The sequence below is a fragment of the Aythya marila genome, assembly GCF_965140915.1.
Source record: "Aythya marila genome assembly, chromosome: 13".
Lineage (NCBI taxonomy): Eukaryota > Metazoa > Chordata > Aves > Anseriformes > Anatidae > Aythya > Aythya marila.
In genome coordinates, this window is record NC_139054.1 from 1,824,363 (window position 1) to 1,844,911 (window position 20,549).

General features: G+C 40.4%; 1 protein-coding gene across 1 annotated transcript; it reads right to left on the reverse strand.

Moving 5' to 3' along the window:
- Window positions 1–202: 202 nt before the first annotated feature.
- On the reverse strand, window positions 203–7,473 carry CHMP1B (charged multivesicular body protein 1B). Its single transcript, XM_082770683.1, has 8 exons — window positions 7,349–7,473; window positions 5,507–5,604; window positions 4,654–4,800; window positions 3,931–3,999; window positions 3,433–3,540; window positions 2,391–2,434; window positions 1,564–1,636; window positions 203–893 (listed from the first exon to the last, which is right to left on the reverse strand). Exons 1-8 carry the CDS (start codon window positions 7,353–7,355, stop codon window positions 849–851), a joined length of 591 nt encoding a protein of 196 aa, XP_082626809.1. The 5' UTR covers window positions 7,356–7,473; the 3' UTR covers window positions 203–848.
- Window positions 7,474–20,549: the final 13,076 nt, after the last annotated feature.

Sequence of the window (20,549 nt, forward strand, 5' to 3'; positions counted from 1 at the left end):
CTTCAGTTACACATATGGTTTCTCAGCTTGAACCTAAAAAGAATGAATAGCATGAGCTCCTTATCAGCAGGAGCAAGATACTATGTTGGTCAAAATAGAGGTGAGAGTGGCATTACTGGCTGCACCTCAGGATACCGAGAAGAAAGCAAATAGGAGAAGCTAGAGCACTCAACCTTAAACAAGCAAGCTGACAGAACTGACAAAGAGTTGAAAAATATATTTTATTCCTCCTGTACTAAAGTGATGAAACCGTACAAGTTCCCGATTATATTAAAATAGCTTTTGGTAACTCACTTTTGAGCCGAACCATTAACTTCAGTACAATTACTGTATCTTTAAAATACTAAAACCACCACAGGCTGAAGTCCACTCATTTTTTTTAACAAGCGTATTTTCATGAAGTCCACACTGTCCACCTCTGTGTTCCAGGAGTTTGGCTGCGTAAGAAAGTTGGCTAGTACAATCATTGGAACTGAATACATCAGTTCTCCAACCATAAACAGTTCCATAATTTAAAAAAAAAAAATCACTTCATAATTTAAAATATATATCAATGACACTCTGCTTTTCTTTCAGCTAGAATGTGCCAACATTGCTAGCTGACTTAGAATATCAACTTGATTTTGTGAAAAAAGCTTGCAAAAAATATATCAACTTCAAAATGTACAGAAAAAGACATTAGAGAGCTGATACTTTTGGATTACTCGATGTATTTAGAAAGAAGAGCAAGCTTTGAGTGCAGTACCCTATATTACAAATATTAAACACCTAAGCCACGTTTGTAGTGAAGGGTTAGTCACAGAAAGGATTTTTTGAAAGCATGTACACAGACTGCAGCTTTGTTTAACTTAAACTTGATCACGAAGGCGGGCCAGTCTCTGTGACAGCTCATCCTGCAGAAGCGTAAAACAAAGAAACCAATTATCAGCAATATGAAAATTAACTTTTGGAAAGTTCTGCAATGGTCGAGTAATCTCTTGTTATGACTTCATATGAGATAATTTCATACCATCTGAACAAGATTTACTTCAGAGCAGCTATAGCAGATTAGACCAGAGATCAGTATAGCTCTCTGATCTCTAGCAGAGAAAGGAGTTTCAGAACATAACACATAAGGATAACTTTCCATGTATGATCTTTGCAAGTTTAAGTCAGCTTTTACAGAATTGCATTCTTGGATGCAGCCTTGATTAAGTCATAGGCCTAAATTTTTGGGGGGTCACATGCAAGGTGAAACTGAACCTAAAAATAATTGGGAATATTTACAGCTTCTCTTACATAAATTAGTCAACAGGAGGCTCCCTGCCTTGCACATGTTAATGGAGTCAGCTTTTTGGAAGTCTAAAATAACCATCCAAAAACATCTGAACTTACTGGATACGCTAAATAGACAAACACATTGTTAAAATTGTTTTGCTTATATGACTGCCTTAACTACACAATATTGCTTTTGGACAGCTAACATCTAATTACAACTTAGCAAGCTTGTTTCGACCAAGTGAAGCATTAATTCTTGTTCCACACTTCTCTACAAAACATTGATTTCTGTTAAAACGAACTTACCTGTTCTGCTGAGGCAACACTTGTACCAACAGAACCTGTCTGTCCTTGAGGTAGTTCCATGTTCAGATCAAGACTATAGTTAATGGGAAAATAAAACACAGGAGTAAGTACAATAATCACCAAGTTGAGCAATACTGTGAGCAATAGTGTGAGGTCAATAGTATCCCACAACCACCACAATTCTGGTCATTAGGCAGCTTGACCAGGAAACTAGCTTCATCACCAAGAACACAAGTTGTATATTCCAACCAGCAATCAGGACTGACCAAGATTTCAGTTTAGCAAAGATGCATTGGACACAGTATACATAGGAGTGAGATGAAGATAGAAAGCCTAGACAACTTTTACTAAAAATGAGTCCTTAAGACAACCGAGTGGCACTTCCAACTTAAGTGTCACCAAGAAGGAAAGCAAAATTCTCTGAAATATTTCTTTAACCAGTAAGAACAGAACTACAGGAAGTTCTAATGTGGTAACAAGGACAAAAAAAGGGGAAAAGTGTGGAAAAACAATGTAAGGATTGCTAATGCTAAAGCAATCCAAGCAAATAACACAATTCTGACATGACAAGTGACATAATTTGATTTTAGGCTTTTGCCCAACCATCTGCTTTATCAGCATTCATAGTAGCTTTGAGTGAAAAAAGAATGAAATATTGGCAACTAAACAATAATTTGGTGATGCCCAGAGGTGAAAGGAAAATAGTGATCCTTGGCTGCTTTTGAGACAGACACATTTAAAGCATTGGTATCTGATCTTCTTGTTTACCTGGAAGGGCTGGTGGAACCAACAGACCTACCCAAAAAATAGTCAAACATTTTACCTACCCTGCTTCATCTGCCATTTCCTGTAGAAGCATGTCCACTTGGTTCTAGAGAAAGGAAAACGAAATCCATTCAGTTGTATCACCATAGTTTATAACAAGTTCTGTTCAATCCTGAGAGAACAAATTTTTAACTAAACTGATTTAAAGGGAAATGTCCTTTACAGAACATATTAGTGCTTTTAACCACCAGAGGGCCCTGTATGAACTCAAAAGGAGCAGCAGAGCTAAGTCTGTTAAAAGCCCATTGAACTTTAGCTTCTGAAAAAACCACAGAACAAAAAATAACCATTTCCAAAGAATTAAACTTATCTGTAAAAAATTAAACATACACCTGAATACGGTAAGTGCTATCAACTGCTGATTATGAATTACTAAAACACTGCTTCGCACAACATGGAATAAAGCCTATCTTCAATACATTTGGTTTACTGGATTTGGGTTTAGGTTTATTTCCTTTTTTATTTACAAAGCATTATCTCCAAAAAAAAAATCTGACGAAATTTCTGATGAAATAGCTCTTTGCATCTTGTGGAACAGCACAAGGGGTGGGTGCTAACTATCCCGGTATTCTTAACTATCTCAAGTATTGTTTAAGAATTTTAGTAAATATATATAAAGGTATTGATCAACATTTTCATTACACATACACTAATTTGGTGGTGACTAACGTCATTTTGTTAGTATCAGTGAATTAAAACTTGATTTTCTTGCAGTATATTTTGTTTTTCTTATATAATGCTAAAACATCTTCTGACTAAGAAGTTTACTAAGAACATGTTGAAATACTGCTTGGTCAATAGCAGAGTTAGATAGTTCAATATGTAATATAAAATAAAGCCTGATAAAAGTGAAATTGAGTAAAATACATGTGATCCTCGACACTTGTGACTGTAACTTGAACTTGTCTCTTCATCATAAAGAAACAAAGTGAAAATACTCCAGGTCATGGTGCCTCAAAACAGGCAGAATGAACAGAAGCAGACAGTTTAGACAATTGGAATTTTAAAGATCACTTTTAAAAAAAAAAAAAATAGTCTTCTTACTTGTGGCGTTGTTAGCGTAGTAGTGTTGCTCATTGTGTCTTCCATCTGCTGTGTCTGAACATCCAGTGTTTCAAACTGATGCTCAAATTTATCCATTAGTGCAGATATCTTAAAAAAAAAAAAAAAAAAAAAAAAAAGAACTAAATCACTGATCTGCAGATTAACATAAAAGAAATACATCTTAACTGGTAAAACTAGAACCACACTGTAAGGCTGCAAGCAGCTTTTGGAGATCAGTTTGTACCACTTCACCCCCCCAGCTCTGCCCACCCCTCACACAGGAGGGACTCTGAAGCTGACCTACCCCTGCAGCTCTAGGCTGGTAAGGGCCCCATCCAGTCAAGTTCCACCTACCCCGTACTGGGACTTGAAAACCTTGTACCGAAGTCTACCACACTCACTGTAAAGCCTTTTAATTTGAAATTCCCCTTTTTAAGAACTTGTGTACATTTCCCTTTCTGATTTTGATGCACATCTCCATAAAAAGTTTCTATTTACCTTTTCCAAGTTCATGCTCTTCAAAGTGGCATCCATGGACTTAACTACCCCTGCCATTGACTTTGTTACCTGAAATGAGGTAAAAGAAATGTATTACAGAGAGAGAAAAATAAATAGTTCCTTACCAAGTTCTCTTATTTCTGTCCAGTTTCTACAGTACCAAATAGCAGGGCACACATTACTGCCATCTCACATATCACTTGGTTAAGGCTTCCACCATTTGAAATTTTATAAGTTCACTCATTTGCTTGAAATACGCATTCTGAACAGAAACTCACTACAAACTAAGATCTACGTGGCATTAACTTTTGAGGGTCCCAAAACCTGTCAAATGGTAAGGGATATAATTGGTACACAAATCATATGGCAGAACAGTCTCTCTGGCTGAAGAGCAATACAGCAGTGTACCTTAAAAGACTGCCTGAACTAGTGATTCCAGAGATCTTTTTAGCTCTACACATGTAGGACTGTATGTATTTGGAAAGGGAACAAGATCTCCTTAGGAGCATAAATAACAACACACAAAAGGAGTTACAAGCTACAAACATGGAGGATAGCTACATTATTTCTAAAGGAAAACTGCCAGGGGAATTCCAGTACCTGATTTACTAATGGCTACATCTGAAAAGCTCAAACTTTTCAACTCGTTATAGGCAGACTTAAGTCACTTCTAAGAGGATCAGAGGTTTCATTCTTTCAACGGATTTGTTAAAATTGACTTACTTTGCCCATCGTCACTGCAGTCTGAACTCTTGCTGCTACTGCATCTACTCTGGCACTCATGCGCAAGAAATTAATTGCTTGATTCTTCTGTCGGATTGCATTTTCTGCATGTATTCGTGCAACTTCCATGTTACCCTTCTGGATTGCCTGTTTAAAAATGTGGGAAAAAAAGGCATTTTAGCTTTCCTTGATCTTTGTGAACACAATTTCCAAATATCCTATTTCATTTTTGAAATAAGCATTGATTCATCGCAATACTTTTTTTTTTTTTTTAAAAAAAAAAAGGCAAGGAGAAAACACAAACAAAACAATAGTTCTGAAACTTTTTTTGAAATGCGAACCCACTAACTTTCCCCACTAAAGCATCCAGCATGTGTTTCAAGTAGAGGTTTTTACAAAACTACAGGAAGTTTCTCTTCCCTAAAACTTTTTCAGCCTTAAGACCCAAATACAGATACAGCTGGCGTGGCTGTATTTCATGACAAAAATATAGCCAAATGAATTTATGGTCTCTCTTTACTACTTCATGGACTCACAAACTAGTTTCAAGAACCTCTTCATAAACCCTTTTAATACAAGCTGAAAAAATCATATATTTTTAAATTTGAGAATAAGCCCCTAGCAGAACACATTTAAGACAATTTTCTTAGTAAGTAAATGTTACAAGTTCTTAATAAATGAATCCTTACACTTATTAATATGGGAAGATTTATAGTTATATAATTTAAATCACAAGCATCTATCAGTATTATCAGCATGCATACCAAGAAAATGGTAACAAAACAGTAGAAGTTTTTCAGCTATAATATGTGAACAAAAGACCTAAAGAGCAAGTTTCAGAGTCAGTGCTTACCTTCTTAATTTTTGCTTTCTCAGCCTTTTCTTCTTTGTCGCATTTTTTTGAGTTTCTGTTGAGCTCCTTTGCAGCAAACTTCAAATTAAACAGATGCTCTGCAGTGTAAGTTAAGGGTCCAAGAACATGATCAACCCTCACACTGTAGTATTTTTGCTCTCCTGTTTAAAGTGCTACCAACCAAGAATTATACCATTAATGATATTAAAACCTGGAGAACACAATTTAACTAAGCCCTTGAAATTCACACAACAGGGAGACCTATCAAGCTGTTTTTAAATTATATGGACACATCATACAGGTTTTAAAATCACGGGCCTTAAGGAACAAGCTCAGGTTCCAACTGGCTCCATTTCACTGCAAACCTAGTTCTGACAGATGGATAAAACAAAACAAACCCCAAGCGAAAATGAAAGCCTTACTCTGCCAGCTTTCGCTCACACACCCAGACTCATTGGCTCTCAGTGATACGGAAGAGCACAGCAAATGGAAGTGCAGTTTGCTGGCCTGGATCCGCCCCAGTACAACAGAATAATTTATAGGGTAAGAGCAAACTGGCTTGGCTGACCGCACCCAGGTGCGAGGCAGGGCTGTCCTTCCCAGCCACAACACCATCCCGGGTTGGAATTGCTCATGCAGCCTCACATCCCCGGGTCATGTGAGCACTTCTGGGTCTCTGATGGTTGTCACCTGACAGTTTGGGGAAGAATGCTTTAAGCCTGCAAGAGAAACTTTCTTAATTCTCAACTTCTGCTTAAGATGAAAGCTCTAAGACAGCAAAATCGCCTCTCACAGTGATTTAAGTGATTCACATTAAACTATCATGGGACAATAAAGTATGTGTCACAAAATGTTTCTTACAATGACACATTTTTAAAGCACTGTTGATGAAAGACTGATATTGTTTTGGAGCTTTCTCAAACAAAAAAAAAGCAGCATAAAGGTTTATAGATCTTTTATATTTTTGTCATGCCACCTTTTGACGCCCCCAGAGAAAAATGTAGCAAATACTAAGATGCCTAATAGTTAATTGAAAACACAAAGCTAATCATTATGAGGTTTAATATTTTAAACGTTTAAGTTATTCCACAGCCATTGTTCCTCCAGTCCAGCCACACATCTTAGATCTCCAATAGCAACTTGATGAGGTTAAGAAGTCTGTTGATGTTTGTTACCTTGCCCAATAATCACAAGTAGGTTACAAAAAAAAGTGACAGCTGTGCCTATACACCTTATGCACCTACCAAGGTAACTACAGAGGTAAAACCAAAATCTCCGCTTGTATTTATATTTTGCTGTTTTCAAACCTAGGCCAGCACCCCTTTCCGCAGCAGTACACATATAGCACTGAGTCACTGCCTGGGTAATTTCCCAAGCAGGAAAATACCTCAGGGGCGTTCGCCCAGGCACACGCCAGGTCAGAGACCAGCAGAGCCAGGCACAGCGTGAGCTCACCGCTTACACCCATCACACAGGGAAGGCACATTCAGAGCAGCTTATTCCTGAACAATTTCCTTGGTTATTTGTGTAGACATTTAGCTCGGGCCTCCTGGGATCCTGAAGCTTTGGAGAAGCGTCCCCTCACCCCCTGCCCCACAGAGCAGCCGCCACCCCACAGCCACCCCACAGCCCGTACCACAACCCCCAGCAGGGCCAAACCCCATCACCACCCTTCGGTTACTCCCACCTCCGTCAGCTTTTACACCTTTTTTTTTGTGTGTATCAAGACGGTTTCAGGCAGCAGGAACACCCAGCTCCCCGACCCCGCACCGCCCGCCCCTTCCTCCCCCGGCTTCCCTCCCGCTCCCCCTCAGCCCCCAGCCGCGGAATCCCCTCGGATACTCTCCATGCCGGCCTCGGCAGCCCCAAACAGGGCAGGACAGGGCAGGGCAGGGCTGGCTGCGGCCGCTCTCGTCCCCTTCCCCTCTGCCGGCGCTGTGCTGCTGCCTCCGGGCCCGGCCCCGCTCCCCTCCGCGCAGCCGCGCCGGGGCGGGACCGCGCATGGCTGCGGGCCTCAGACGGCCTCAGACACCCTCCTTGGGCCCGGCCTGCCCCGCCCGGCTGCTTTTAGAGGGATCCGTGGGGTTTTTTTTTTGGCCCTGGTCCCAATCCCGGTCCCTGTCCGGGTCGCGGTGTGGGATGGGTGAAGGCTGCGGTGGCAGCGGGGCTGGGCTGGGCGCTGGTGGATGGAGCGCTTGGGATTTTGTCCCGCTGCTGTCTCTGTCTCGGCCCCTTTCTGCTTAAAAAAAAGAGCCGAGATTTGCGAGCTGAGCTGTGTGGAACCTGGGCTGCTTCTGGAGCAGCTCTGGGACTGAAATGGGGCATACTGGACACAAAGAGACAGCGGGCTGAGGGAGAATGGCGAGGCGGGTTTGGTGGCAGCTGCTCAGGATCTGAGATCGGGACGCTTATTAAATAAGTTTCAACAGCTTCCGTGTACATTCGTGTGGCAATTTGTCTCCTGGGAGCATCAGAACTAGTACACAAAGGCAAAGCAAGGCCCAGGGCTGACAGCAGGCACCCTGAGTGCGGTACGAGGCCTGGGCAGCACCAGTGGCGTTGGCCCCAGGTCTCTCCAGGCACCCAGCCACAAAGGTGCGGCTGCATTTCCCACCTAGGACCCGGATTCATGAAAAGTTCCAGAACCCGAAATATCGTCCCTTAGATACACACAGGGCATTCCGCGAAGTGCCTCAGTTCTCAGCTTCCTCTTGGCTTGTTTTATTACATCACAATGCGATCACAAGGGGCAGTAAACAGCCGTTCCCTTGGCACTCTGACACAGTTCCACAGAAATAAAATAATAAACACCGTTAGCCTTTTTTTTTTCATCAGTCTTGCTTCATTTCAAGCATTTTTTGAACTTCATTTCTTGCAAAGAACTGGTTTCATATAAAATTGTTTTTGTTGATAATGGCAATTTTAATTTCCGCTCTCCATTCCTTTGTGGAGGTTCCCAACAGTCTGTTTAGTTTCAGCACAACCCAGCACATATCCTTGAATAATAAAAGTCAGCTCAGAACTTTCATTATATTTGAAAAATTGTGTATGTATATATATACACACACACACATAAATATACTTGTATATATAATGTATATACATATAATGGTATATATATATTTATATATATATATATATTTTTTTTTTTTTTTTTTCTCTTGGTGCATTGCTTTACGTATATTTGCACTGAATTTCATCTGTCATTTTTTGGCCAGTCAAAACTGGCTACCTGCAGTTCTTCATGACCAACTCTCGTCTTCCCACCAAGAATGTGCCAACCTGAGCAAAGTTTGCTGCCTCAGTTTAAATATCAATTTAAATATTTATATTTATTTGTTCTGTACGGGATGAAAAAGTTGACTAGATTTGTAATCATTTCTGCCCGAAATAGATAAATATAAAATAAAATAAAATAAAATAAAATAAAATAAAATAAAATAAAATAAAATAAAGTAAAATAAAATAAAATAAAATAAAATAAAATAGCTAAAACATGCCAATTTGATGTTTCTTATTAGATTCTGATACAAAAATGCTATACGCCAGGTTACAGAATAGATCAGAATATTTTTATTTACATTAAAAGGTATGAACATAAAATGGATTTGTTTTGACTACAGAAATATAAAAGAAACAACGTATGCAACCATACCAAGTAGACAGGGAAGCACATTACACCAATATTTTTTTCTGTGTTGCCACACACAGAAAATATATGTGCTCTGTTGTTTTTTAGTGCTATAGCTCATGTTAATTATCATACCTTTGACTAAAACTAGATTATTGTAGAATGTATAATATGTATATATTTGTATATGGACATGCATACGCATACGTGAGAGCTTTATATATGTAGGGCAAGGGTAACAGACTACATATTTGTGTTACCTATCATTTATTTATACTTTCATAAAAAAGCTATGTTTCTTTTTTAATAGTATGCCCTCTCAGGATATGGTGTTTCACTTGGGAAATATTGAAAGGTAATATTAATACACTGTAATGCTTTTTTAACTAATAATATTTTTTTAATTTGACAAGCAAAGAACATAAAATTCTGATACACTGGGGAAATGTTGAAAAACTGTAATATCAGATGTTTCTATTGCTATTGTTTCTTGTCCTCCAATATCTATGGAAACTAGCGGAACTACTTTTCAAAGGAAGCAGAATGCTATTGCACAGAGCTAATTAAATGATCTGTGACTCCGATTCAATTTTTCTACACATTTTGTGTCCCTCACCTGAATTCCCTGCAGCATGTCCTACCTGTAGGCTATTCTGGGATGGTGCCATCTCTGGTCTTCCCTCTGAGATTGAAAAGAATAGAATTTGACTATATTGCAGAATTTGAGTATACTGAGAACAAGATAAATAAACTGGGGAAAAAAAAAAAAAAAAAAAAAAAAAAGATACAGATTTAACACCCACTGACATTACTAGAACAACTTTCACTGACTTGTATTTAGTACAAATATTCACGTGAGCAACGAGACCTTAATCTTCATAGCACTAAGCAGCCACTAGTACAAGCATTTGATACCAAACAGTAATTTTATCATGTTCCCAAATTTTTCCATTTATCACACATATTTCAGTATGCATAAGTAAAAGATCCTTGACTAAGTGTGCAGTATTTCTCTTTGGATCAACCTGAACACAAAGAGCAAACGTGAGTTGTGTTCACTGTTGAGTTGTTGGAGGTGTCATTTTATAAGCTCGTGACAGTCTGCCTTATTAAGTGGTAATTCCTCCAGAAAGTTAAATTATTTTCTTGAGTCACCTTGCTGAGTCACTCTGATAGCTTGAGATGTGATTTTTTTCCCTGATATTATATCTTTCAGACAGAAGCTGTTAAAGTAAGTGCTCTGGTGTCTAATTATTAAAAGGCTGAGAGCCTGAACCAATAACTTTGAAACAACCAAGGAGGACTCTCATTTCTTGCATTGTATGTTAACAAGAGCATAACTATTTGCAGAGACTTTTTCTACAACAAAGACCCCCATCTAAATCCAGCCTATCCAAAAAAAGAAATAACAAAATGACAGTAGCCTGCATCATATCTAATAAAGCATTCAACACCCAGAAAGGAGTGAAAAAATAAGAACTTATGCCATTGAATTTACTGTGAGACAGAACAAAGTTATTGGAACAGAACTTTCCGAAATAAAGTTCACAAGCATGTCATTAGCTGAAGGACTTTTTTCACCCTTTAAATCACTTGAAGAGAGTGTGCTCCAGCTTTTAATTAAATACATATTTTTTGCAGGATGAAGTGATTAAAGTGCTTGATAAAAAGCTATACATCCTAGTTAAATACAAAGTACATAATGAGAAGGAAATGTAATATTTTTATTTAATTTCCCTTTAATCTTCATTCCTTTGATAACTATGGCTAAAGCTTCACCTGAAGAAGTTCCAAGCAGCGTAGGAGCCATGTACAGCAACCAACATTTTGGCTCTAATCTGTTCTGATGCTAAAAGTCCTCTTGTCACTAATGTATTAACTTGCAGCTAACCATAAAGTAAATCTGCCTGTCTGTCACCATCCCAGAAGAACTCGGGGGAATTACGAATCCTCTCAGTGTCATTCCCCAAAGCACAGTTGCCATCTCCACTGTTTGACTCTCATCTAGTTTGGCAGTAGCGAATGGGAGAAAATCAGCCATCTGGTGATCCGAAGTGATACAGCCGTGACATCCCCCATCTGAGAAGTGTCATAAGCTTAATTTCTGATAGCACTTGACTGTTAATGCAGCACTGACAGCTACTCAAGGCGAAAGGCAGAAGTTTTGTCACACATACAGAACATGTTCTGCTCCCGGAGTTCAAGCCCGAACTTTTTCACGGTCAGACTTTCCTTGCTACAAGGTAAATGTAACAATGGCTTTAAGAGTTAATTGCACCACATTTTAGAGGAGTTTGCAGTCAGGCTTAGGATGAGATATTTTTCTCTTGAAGACCCAGTCTTCCATGGAGGATTTTATTTTTCATTTATCATTTATTTTAGATGAAATAAACTATCACATTAAGGCTTTTTTTCTTTAATGAATCTTTCTAGCTTGATGTAAACATAACTAGACTTCATACTCTTCATACTCTACAGTAGTCCTTTAAAGTCAGCTATTTGTTGCACTAATAAATAGTAAGACTGATTTTCTCTTCAAATACATGATGGAAAAGACCAAACTGACTGTAGTCTGGTAATGTGTTCTGGCTGGTAGCTGGAAGCTGTGAGAAGCAGAGGAAATCAGTCAAGGCTAATTTGGGAGAAAACATTCATCCTCACTGCTTGTCTTTCATCACAGGAGGTTTCCTTCAGACAGCAGAATTTTTAGGAAAAAAAATGCTGAGTTATTGTTTTTAGCTAGCTAAGCTTTCAAACATGAGTTCATGTTTTCTCTTTACATGAATGAACATATCTCACGGCCCTATAAATCTATGTGCTTCATAAATAAGGTGTCCAGAAAAAGGTGTTGGAACAGGAGATTAATGCTGCTTTATAGTAATTCAAGTCTATATTTATTAGTATAAAGTTTTTATCAGTATTGGCCTTTTACATTCTTGAGATAGCGCATGGGGCTTCTCCAACTCCTCTGGAAGTGTGAGGTTGGGTCGAGCAGTCCCGAGGAGATACCTGCCCTCCCTTCAGGGGGCAGTGAAGGAGCAAGGACCCCTCAGGCTGCTCCCAGACCGAGCAGCAGCAGGGCTGGGAGCTTGCTTGCTGCATGGCTGCTGAAGCATCTCCGGCAAAAACCTGCCAGGAAAAGTGATGCATCTGAACCGACAGCTTCCTCATTTGCCTCTGCTATCCGAAATTCATATATGAATAGCTTGTAGATATGGTAATAATGTAGGAGTACTTATAGCAAACGAGCCATAATAAGTGTGGCAGCAGGCACTTTTGAGCAAAGCTAGTAACAGTAATTATTCTCGCTTGTGTCTCGGGAGTCTGAATTCATAATGATAAAGATTGCTGAATCCTGACTGTAAAAGCTTTGTAATGCCTACCTGTGACAGACACGCGGTGACCAGCAGCTGCACTGCTCTGTGTTTTAGCAGGAGACGTGTATATAAAGTACCTTTTCAGGAGATGGGAAGAGACACAATTATGGGGTACGATTTTCTGGATCCAATTCGCATCGGTAGATAATTCTCAATATCACTTTCACAGAAGCAAGTATTATTGTCTGTGGTTTTAAAACCAAGTCTTTGGAGAGCTGTAGGAGTGATTTAATAGAGAACACATTTAATGGAGAACTAACTGCGAGCAGACTACTCCGGAGTGAACAGCCCAACTATAATCAACCTCCTAGAAACTTACACAATAATCCTCATGTATAATACTTACTTAAACGAATAAGGTTTTCCAGGGTCAGAAACAGACACTAGATCACTGAATATCCACTCTTTTTTTTTTTTTTCTTTTCTTTTTTTTTTTTTTCATATTATTACTGGAACTCATTAATTAGGACATGGTTTGGAGGTGGCAGCAACATTAGATAGGAACTATTAGAGTGATCATCTACTTGGAAAAAAAATGATTCATTTCAGTGATGTCAAAGAGAAGTAAAGATGGCCTAATTATACACAACAATATCAGAGAACAAAGAAGCAAGAACTGCTCAGAAATAGGAGCTTACCCCAATCAAACCTGAAAAAGGGTTGATCAGCTTCACACAGCTGACACAGGAGGGAGCCAACCAGGCTGCTCAGGGCATACGCCACCAGCCTACATCCCTCTTCCCCTGTGGCCTGCGAAGAAATACCCTTAATAATTAACAAAAACTTGTTAATTATTGCTTTCTAATTTTACACTAATAATACCTAGAAAAAATGAGAAATTAGCCTTTTTTTCTTTTATTTTATTTTCTTTTGACTCACACTGTCATTTATTATGGTGGGTTTCTTCTTCTTTTTTTTTTTTTTTTTTTGGGGGGGGGTGGGGGGAAATCCTACACACCTTTAAATGGCTGGAGGATTGTAAGGGAAATATTGCCAATGAGTCTTAATCATTGCCATGGCAACGTTGTGGTTGCAGTTGCACCACAAGAAAAAGGGATTTTATTGCCTTGCAATTACTTGGAAGGCTAATATCAGTATCGAGTATGTGAAGCACTAGGATTTCTGTTGGCTCGATGGGAGATGGATTTCACCCCAAGCACCGGGTTGTTTAAGGAGAGCTGTGCTTGAGTACAGCATTCAACCACAGAAGTGAACACCGAGTGGTTTCCACCCTCCCATAAACCAAGTATTCTTCAGCTTATCTGCAGATGGCATGGCTTATTCTCTGCAGTCCTGTCACCTTTAAGAAGATTAACCTGTAGAGAAGATTTTAAGGACTATTGACCAGTTAATGATCAAATCCTATCAGTGCTGCAGTGATTAAGAGGCAAGCAGCATTACTAGGGAAATACAGGTTATAATTTCATTTTTTTTAACAGACATATGCCATTGAATTTTAATGACTAAAAAGAACATAAAAATTTTTGAAGATACATATTACCTGGTGCTTATCTTCAGCAACCTGAATTAAATATCTTGCCTACTGTGGGGGAAGTTATAGACATACCAAGAAGTTAGTAAATAGCAAAGAAGCTTACACATTTCATATATTTGTAAGCATTTTCATTAGAGTAACATACTGAAAGTACATTAAAATACATAAATCGCATGTTCTCTGCAAGTTTTCATTTGAAATTTACTATTTCACAGAGAAGGGAATAAATCTGGCAGGGCAAACTGCATTCATGGAGCTTTGTTAAAATGCTGATCCCACGGCACGGGGAGAGCTGCAGACACACAGCCCAGTGCCATTAGAGGAGCGTGGGGCTAATTACAGCCCCAGCCCCAGCCAGCACTCCTGCAGGAGGCTATAAAATGGCCATGAAAGAGGCAGAACCACTGCAGTTCTGCACTCAAAAGGCCCAAAGGCAGGGATTTCCAGGAGGGCAGCACAGCTCTTCATTGCTTTCTATGACAGACAGCCCCTGTTAAATCCTGCTGCCTCATCCCTCCTCCAGTAAGAACTGTTTGTCAGGGTCTCCTCAGCTGGCCAGAAGCTGTGTTTTGGGGCAGAATGAGGCATCACTTACGGCCACTCATGCTGTGCTAAGACCCTTGATCGTGTCTCATCTAGGAAAAGGAGAGTTGGTAATTTTGACATCTGAGTCACTGTTATTTGCTATCTGAACGACTTCCTCTCTGAAATGAATAAAGCTGTTGACCAATCTCTGAACTATCGGTACAGCCTTTCTGCCTCTCCGAAATGAGGAGGAGTGTGCCGTGTCCTGTCTTTCTGAAAGATGAAGATGCAGTTGTTGACTCTTTCCAGCCAATGCAATTTCAAACAATTTAATCCTTACTTCAAACCCATCATGATTTAGATTTCCAGTACCGACTGCTAACTTCTCATTAGGCTGAAATCACCCTGCACAGCCACTATTTCTGAATGCTTTCCTCCGCTCTTTGCATTTTAATTCTTGATAAGTCCATTTTAGAACATTTGTGCTCTGTTGAGTTACCTACTCTCAATTCTCAAACCTCTTCCAAAAGGAGCAATTTAGTTAAAGTCTGCCTCCTACTTCCTCCCCTCACCTTCCCTCCTCCACAATTTCCATCTCATCTATGATGCAGCAAACATTTATTTTTCTTCAAATTTTATTGAGTTGTGAATTGCACGTTGCGCCCTCCGTAGCACTTTGGAGAAATAAAACTGACAAACTCAGCTGCACAAGAGGATGAGCCAGAAGAAAGAAGTAAACTGAAAATAAGGAAAAAAAAATACCAGAATTATTAAATGAGAGTGCTGAAGAACTACAGTAGAATTCAATTTCCAAACATGATGGAGGTGTATGGATTTGCTATTTTAATGCATACACTTAGAGGTGGTGATGGCTTTTAGGACAGGAATGAGGCAGTGAGGTTTAAAGCATTCATTAAGGAAATAAAATTCTCCTTCTCTGTGGTTTTTCAGCTCAGAGTTTTGTTTTTATACTTCCTTCAGCAGCCACTTTTCCCGTCTCTTCTTCCCCTTTCCTACATGCTTTAACATTACCTGCAGACATAGAGAAATATAATTCTTGTCACAGGTTGGTTGTTGATGGTGGGTTTATCCATGCCCAACAAAGTGTTACAAATAGTATTCGTTTGATGCCTTTCAGCTAAGCCTGTAGAAACCTGTGTTATCCTTCACGTTTTGTAAGGAGAAACAAAGGCACATTTTACATTTACCTGAGGTCCCGTATTGCATAAAACCTCCAGACTGGCTCTTGCTATAAAATAGCTCATTTCTAGAATGCATTTAAAACCCAATACGACTTTACAATTAGGTATAAAGTATATAAACACCACATGCACTTTATTCTCCTGATGATCCAATGCCGTAATTTGGACAGAGGAATAGTCCTACTATATTCAGTGAAATCCTCACAATGTGTAATTGGTGCAAGACCAAGCCAAGTGAGCTCATGTGCGTTGGTTTGTGAACTGTGACGCCAGGAGGACGTTGCTGGGAGGATCGATTTTAATCACAGTAATTGATCTGTGCAATTAGTCATTCGTAACACCAGTCATGCCTGATGTGCAAAAGAAAGTAAATGTTAAAAAGTTCAGGGGACAGAACATTAGACGTAAATGTGGGTATCCTACAAACGCAACTGAAAACTTTAAGGTTGTGGAGAATGCTGCCATAACTAAAAAGCGATTTTCCTACCAGATGCCAAGTAAAAGCAATATAAGGATTTGATCCACGTTGTATTTAAAGTCTGTATTTATAGCACAAAAACATTAAAGTGATTAAGATATTAGGGAATATGGGATATTTGTTAACCAATACCTTTCTGCGTCTCTGAAGCAAAACCAGCTGGCTATGGAAAGCTGAATTGTGTTAGCCCTTGGAGCGAGCCAGGCAGCTTGGCCTCCCCAGGCTTTCCTAATGCAGGAGCCCTGGCACAGGAGCCTGCAACCTTTGCCCACTTCCGACTTTGCTCTTTTACTTGCAGCAATATTCATTACGGCAGATGGACTCCGGAACAGTTTCTGTTGCAAGGGAGGTTTGCTAAAGGCCAGAAATGTCGGCGAGACACCAGATTCCCATCGCAAAGGGTTGGCAGCTGCAGCAAGCCAAGTTCAGAGCGTTAACGATGAGGTGCAATGTAGAATCAGTTCAACGTGGAAAGATGATGGCAAAATATAGATAGATCTGCCCACTTTTGTACTCAGGTAAAGGTGGATGCTCTGGCTATAGGGAGCATGTCCCAGTGGATGTCACAAGGCTTGTAACTGGAGGCAAATGCTTGCACCACAAGCTGTGTGATTGTAAATCACAACATAAGCATTTCCATCATTCAATACAATCACTGCTAGCATACGGCAACAGGAGGAGACGGGCTGATTGCTGGAGCTGGTGATTTAATGCCAGCATTGATTCATTCAGTCCTGAAGCGTTCCTACTGGTTCTTGTTTCATAAAGATACTTCTGCAATATTTCGGCTTAGCAGATGCCATTGAAGTGGTCAAAGCTAAGAGTTTCGCTTCCATAGAAAATTCAGCAAAAATTGCTCTCATTTGCAATGAGTACCAGAAATTGTGAAATTTTCTGTGGACAGAAGAGTCCAACGATTCATGTTGTGTTTTTTCCTTCTTAAAAAAAAAAAAAAGCCTAATTTTCTGTTATTCTTCATGCTCGCCACACATTATATACTTTCTTGCTGAGGAGAACACAAAGCAACGTGAAGGAAAGTGCCTGCCTCCAGCTGGCTTCCCTTCCTTCGGCCATGCATGGATGAAGAGGGCGACAGAGCAGAACTGCAATTTAATAGTTCTGCTAGAAGACCAGGGTGCTGTTGACAGGTGTGATGACAACAAATAGCTTTTCTTATACGTGCCATGCTGTAAGTGCCTTCATGTTCTGACCTGTAATTTACACAAAACCAACAATATGGGCATTATTTAGATGAAGTAGCACAGGATTTTCTCCCATCTCTTTGGAGAGCAAGGAAGGAAAGCAGGAATGTGAAACATCCTTAGCTGGACACACTGTCTAGGTACTCAGAGCCAACCTGCCAGGATCTGAAAAGCAGGCAGCTGGAGGGCATAAAAGCATCAGTTCAATAAAGCCATTTAACTCTCCAGTACTGTCATTAATTATCTGATTCTGTACCTCTGAGGTCCACCAGAGCAATACACTTGATTTTAAAATGAAAACGGGTCGGTCTTTTCAAGTAACAAATAAGGCAAAATAGAATGGAAGATGGGTTTATCGGGGAACAGCACCCGTGCTAGCACTGGAGAAGGATGCTCAGCCCCTTGGGATCTGTTCACGGGTCCCCAGAGGTGCCTGCTAGAGCCACGGCTCCTCCGGGCTGCAGGACTTTGCCTGTGGGTCACAGAGACACAACAAAAAACTGTGCTTCCATGTGGGACGTGTGTGTGTGTTCTCACCATAAAGGCCATCAAGACTTCTGATGATCCCAGATAGTGGCATTTTCAGACAAAGCGCTGCCAGTTTAAGCTAGACCTTTTTGACAGTCAATGGTAGAGTAAAAACCAAGGGACCCCACATCACTAGGGTGAATTTTTGGAAAGATTTTTCCATGTTCAATTACCATTAATTTACTGATGTTCATTTCCAGCTTATCTCTCCCAGTAAGCCTGACACAGCCAGCTGCTGAGCTGTAATGGTCATGTTCCGTAATGGGATGTTGGTAGTCAATTTAAAATAAGGATATGGGGTTTCACCCAAATCAAAAACAGTTTGAAGAAAATAGATTGGTCATGCTGAAGAAGATCTGAAAGTTTATTTTTTCAGAAAATGCTTCATTTCTTTTCTTAGAGATTAATGTTCAGACTTTGAAAATACTCTGTCAGCCACTGAGCAGATGAGAAGCTTGGGATAGATTTAAGAAGAAAACGAAACTCAATTAATGTGACAGGGAAGTGATTTTTCTCCTGGAAAAGGACTATAGGAGTTGCATGCCAGTTAAGAGAATCTGAAAACAAATAAATACATGCATTTATTTATTTTTTAGAAACAAATGCCCTTTTCTTTAATAAATTAATCCCAAGCTGATGTGTAGGCACAGGAATGGCCATACCAGCTTAACAGGAGGACAGGGCTCCCGGAGACAGCAGGAGGCACATGTTTTTATCTGAAATAGCATATTTTTTACATGCAAGCAGGGTGTGCTACAGGACCTGCTGCACATCCAGGGCCAGACCTGCCAGGCCTCATCCCCTGCACGGTGACCCAGGTGGGATAAGACTCCTCTCCATCCCATCCTCAATAGATGTGACCCCCTGAGCATGGGATGCAGAGCACCATTTGTAGGCTGTTTATCAAGCAATCTCCCCGACTTCACTATCACAAATCTGGGTGGTAAGCACGGGGCTAGAGCCCTCTGCTCACAGCTGTGCTCAGTGCCTCTCCATCCCTGAGGCATCCTTGATGTCACGGTAATGGAAAGAACAAACCAACACGATCCAGCTTGCATAAGCTTTTGATCCTCGCTTTCATCAGCCTTTCCGTTTTGAGCTCCCTGATGGAAGAAAACATCTGTATGAAAAAACAGAGTGTACTGTGACAATGTCAGAGCAACCGGTGTTAACATCAGTGCTTCATCCCTGCATAATCGCATGCTGAGTGGTTGGAAAAACATGCTGGAGATTTCTCACCATACGTAAGCCTGTAACCCCAAGCCTTCTTTTTGCAGGTTTATGACAAACAGCACCACTTAGTTGGAGTCTTTGGGGTTGTCTTAAGCAAATTTTGTGTTTGATTGCTCTACAGGTGAAAAGCATTACCTAGTGGGAATAAAACCCAATACATTAATGTCTATGCATAAAGTTATGCACCAGATGCTGCTTGCTACTAGTATTTGAAGAACAGCTTTTAGGACCCTAATTTCAACTGGTTCCTAAACAATACTTCATGCACTTCAGCTGTCTGTGAAGCATTTGCTGGTGGTAATCTGGTTTCTTGCTGGAAGGCTGTATCAAAAGATAAAAAATACATTCAGTAGATTATTACTTTGCCTCCTCTGGTGGATATCACGGAGATGTTGCGTGGTTGTGACTGGTGAGATAAATGCAAGAACAGGCTTTAGAAAGGTAGGAGTCCTCTGATGCAAGCTCTCTAGCAAGTGTAACTAAGAAAACACGATCACACCATTTCTCAGGGGTCTGAGCAGTATGTTGTTGTATTATTAGAAAGCTTGTGCTACAACCGTGCCTCCTGAGCTCTGGGAGGTTGTTTGGACTCCCAGAGCTACTAAAACTGCTATTTTCAGAAGTCAAACAGCAACTACCACCAGCTCCTTTGCTGAAAGCAATTTTTCTCCAAAGGAGTTTGTTTTTTCACAATGGTTTCTGAAAACATAGGCACGAAAGCAACAGAAGAACAAATGAATACTCCTCTGCACCCACCAGAACACAAAACATTGCTCAGGAACTGCTCGGGGTGCATGGCAGTGCACGACTCCGTCCGATCATTGATGCTGGACACAACCTGCGTGTGGTGGAACTGCCCAGGCCAACCTCCGTGCCAGCACCTCTTAAAACTCCTTGCAGATGGTGCTACAGCTTTGTTTTTATGACCAGCCTTTCAGCTAGAACCGAGCATCGATGCTTAGCAGCCAGTGAAGCATTTTTCAGCTGGTCCCACAATCCTGCTGCCGTCTCTCCAAAGGATCCTTGTGCTCATTAAGGGGAGCTGCAAATGCGTCTGGTGTGCAGACAGCCACTGGTGGGGATCGATGAAAAGCATGAATCTTTACGGCTGAATTAAATGAGAACATCCTAAAACAATGTGCCAGCTCCCCATAAAGCAATCGCTGTGTGATCTGTCTCAGGAACCATGGAGGAATTCTTCCAGTGAGGTGTTAGAGCACCTGGGCTCCTTGTTCACTCTCAGAACAGAGAAATGCTGAACTGCCTCGCTCAGGGGCCACTAGCAGCCTGTTGGGTTCCCTTCTGAGTTCTGGAGTGGTGAGGCAATGGAGAGCTTCATCTCCAGTTTGGAGGCCTTGGGGAGTGGGAAGCC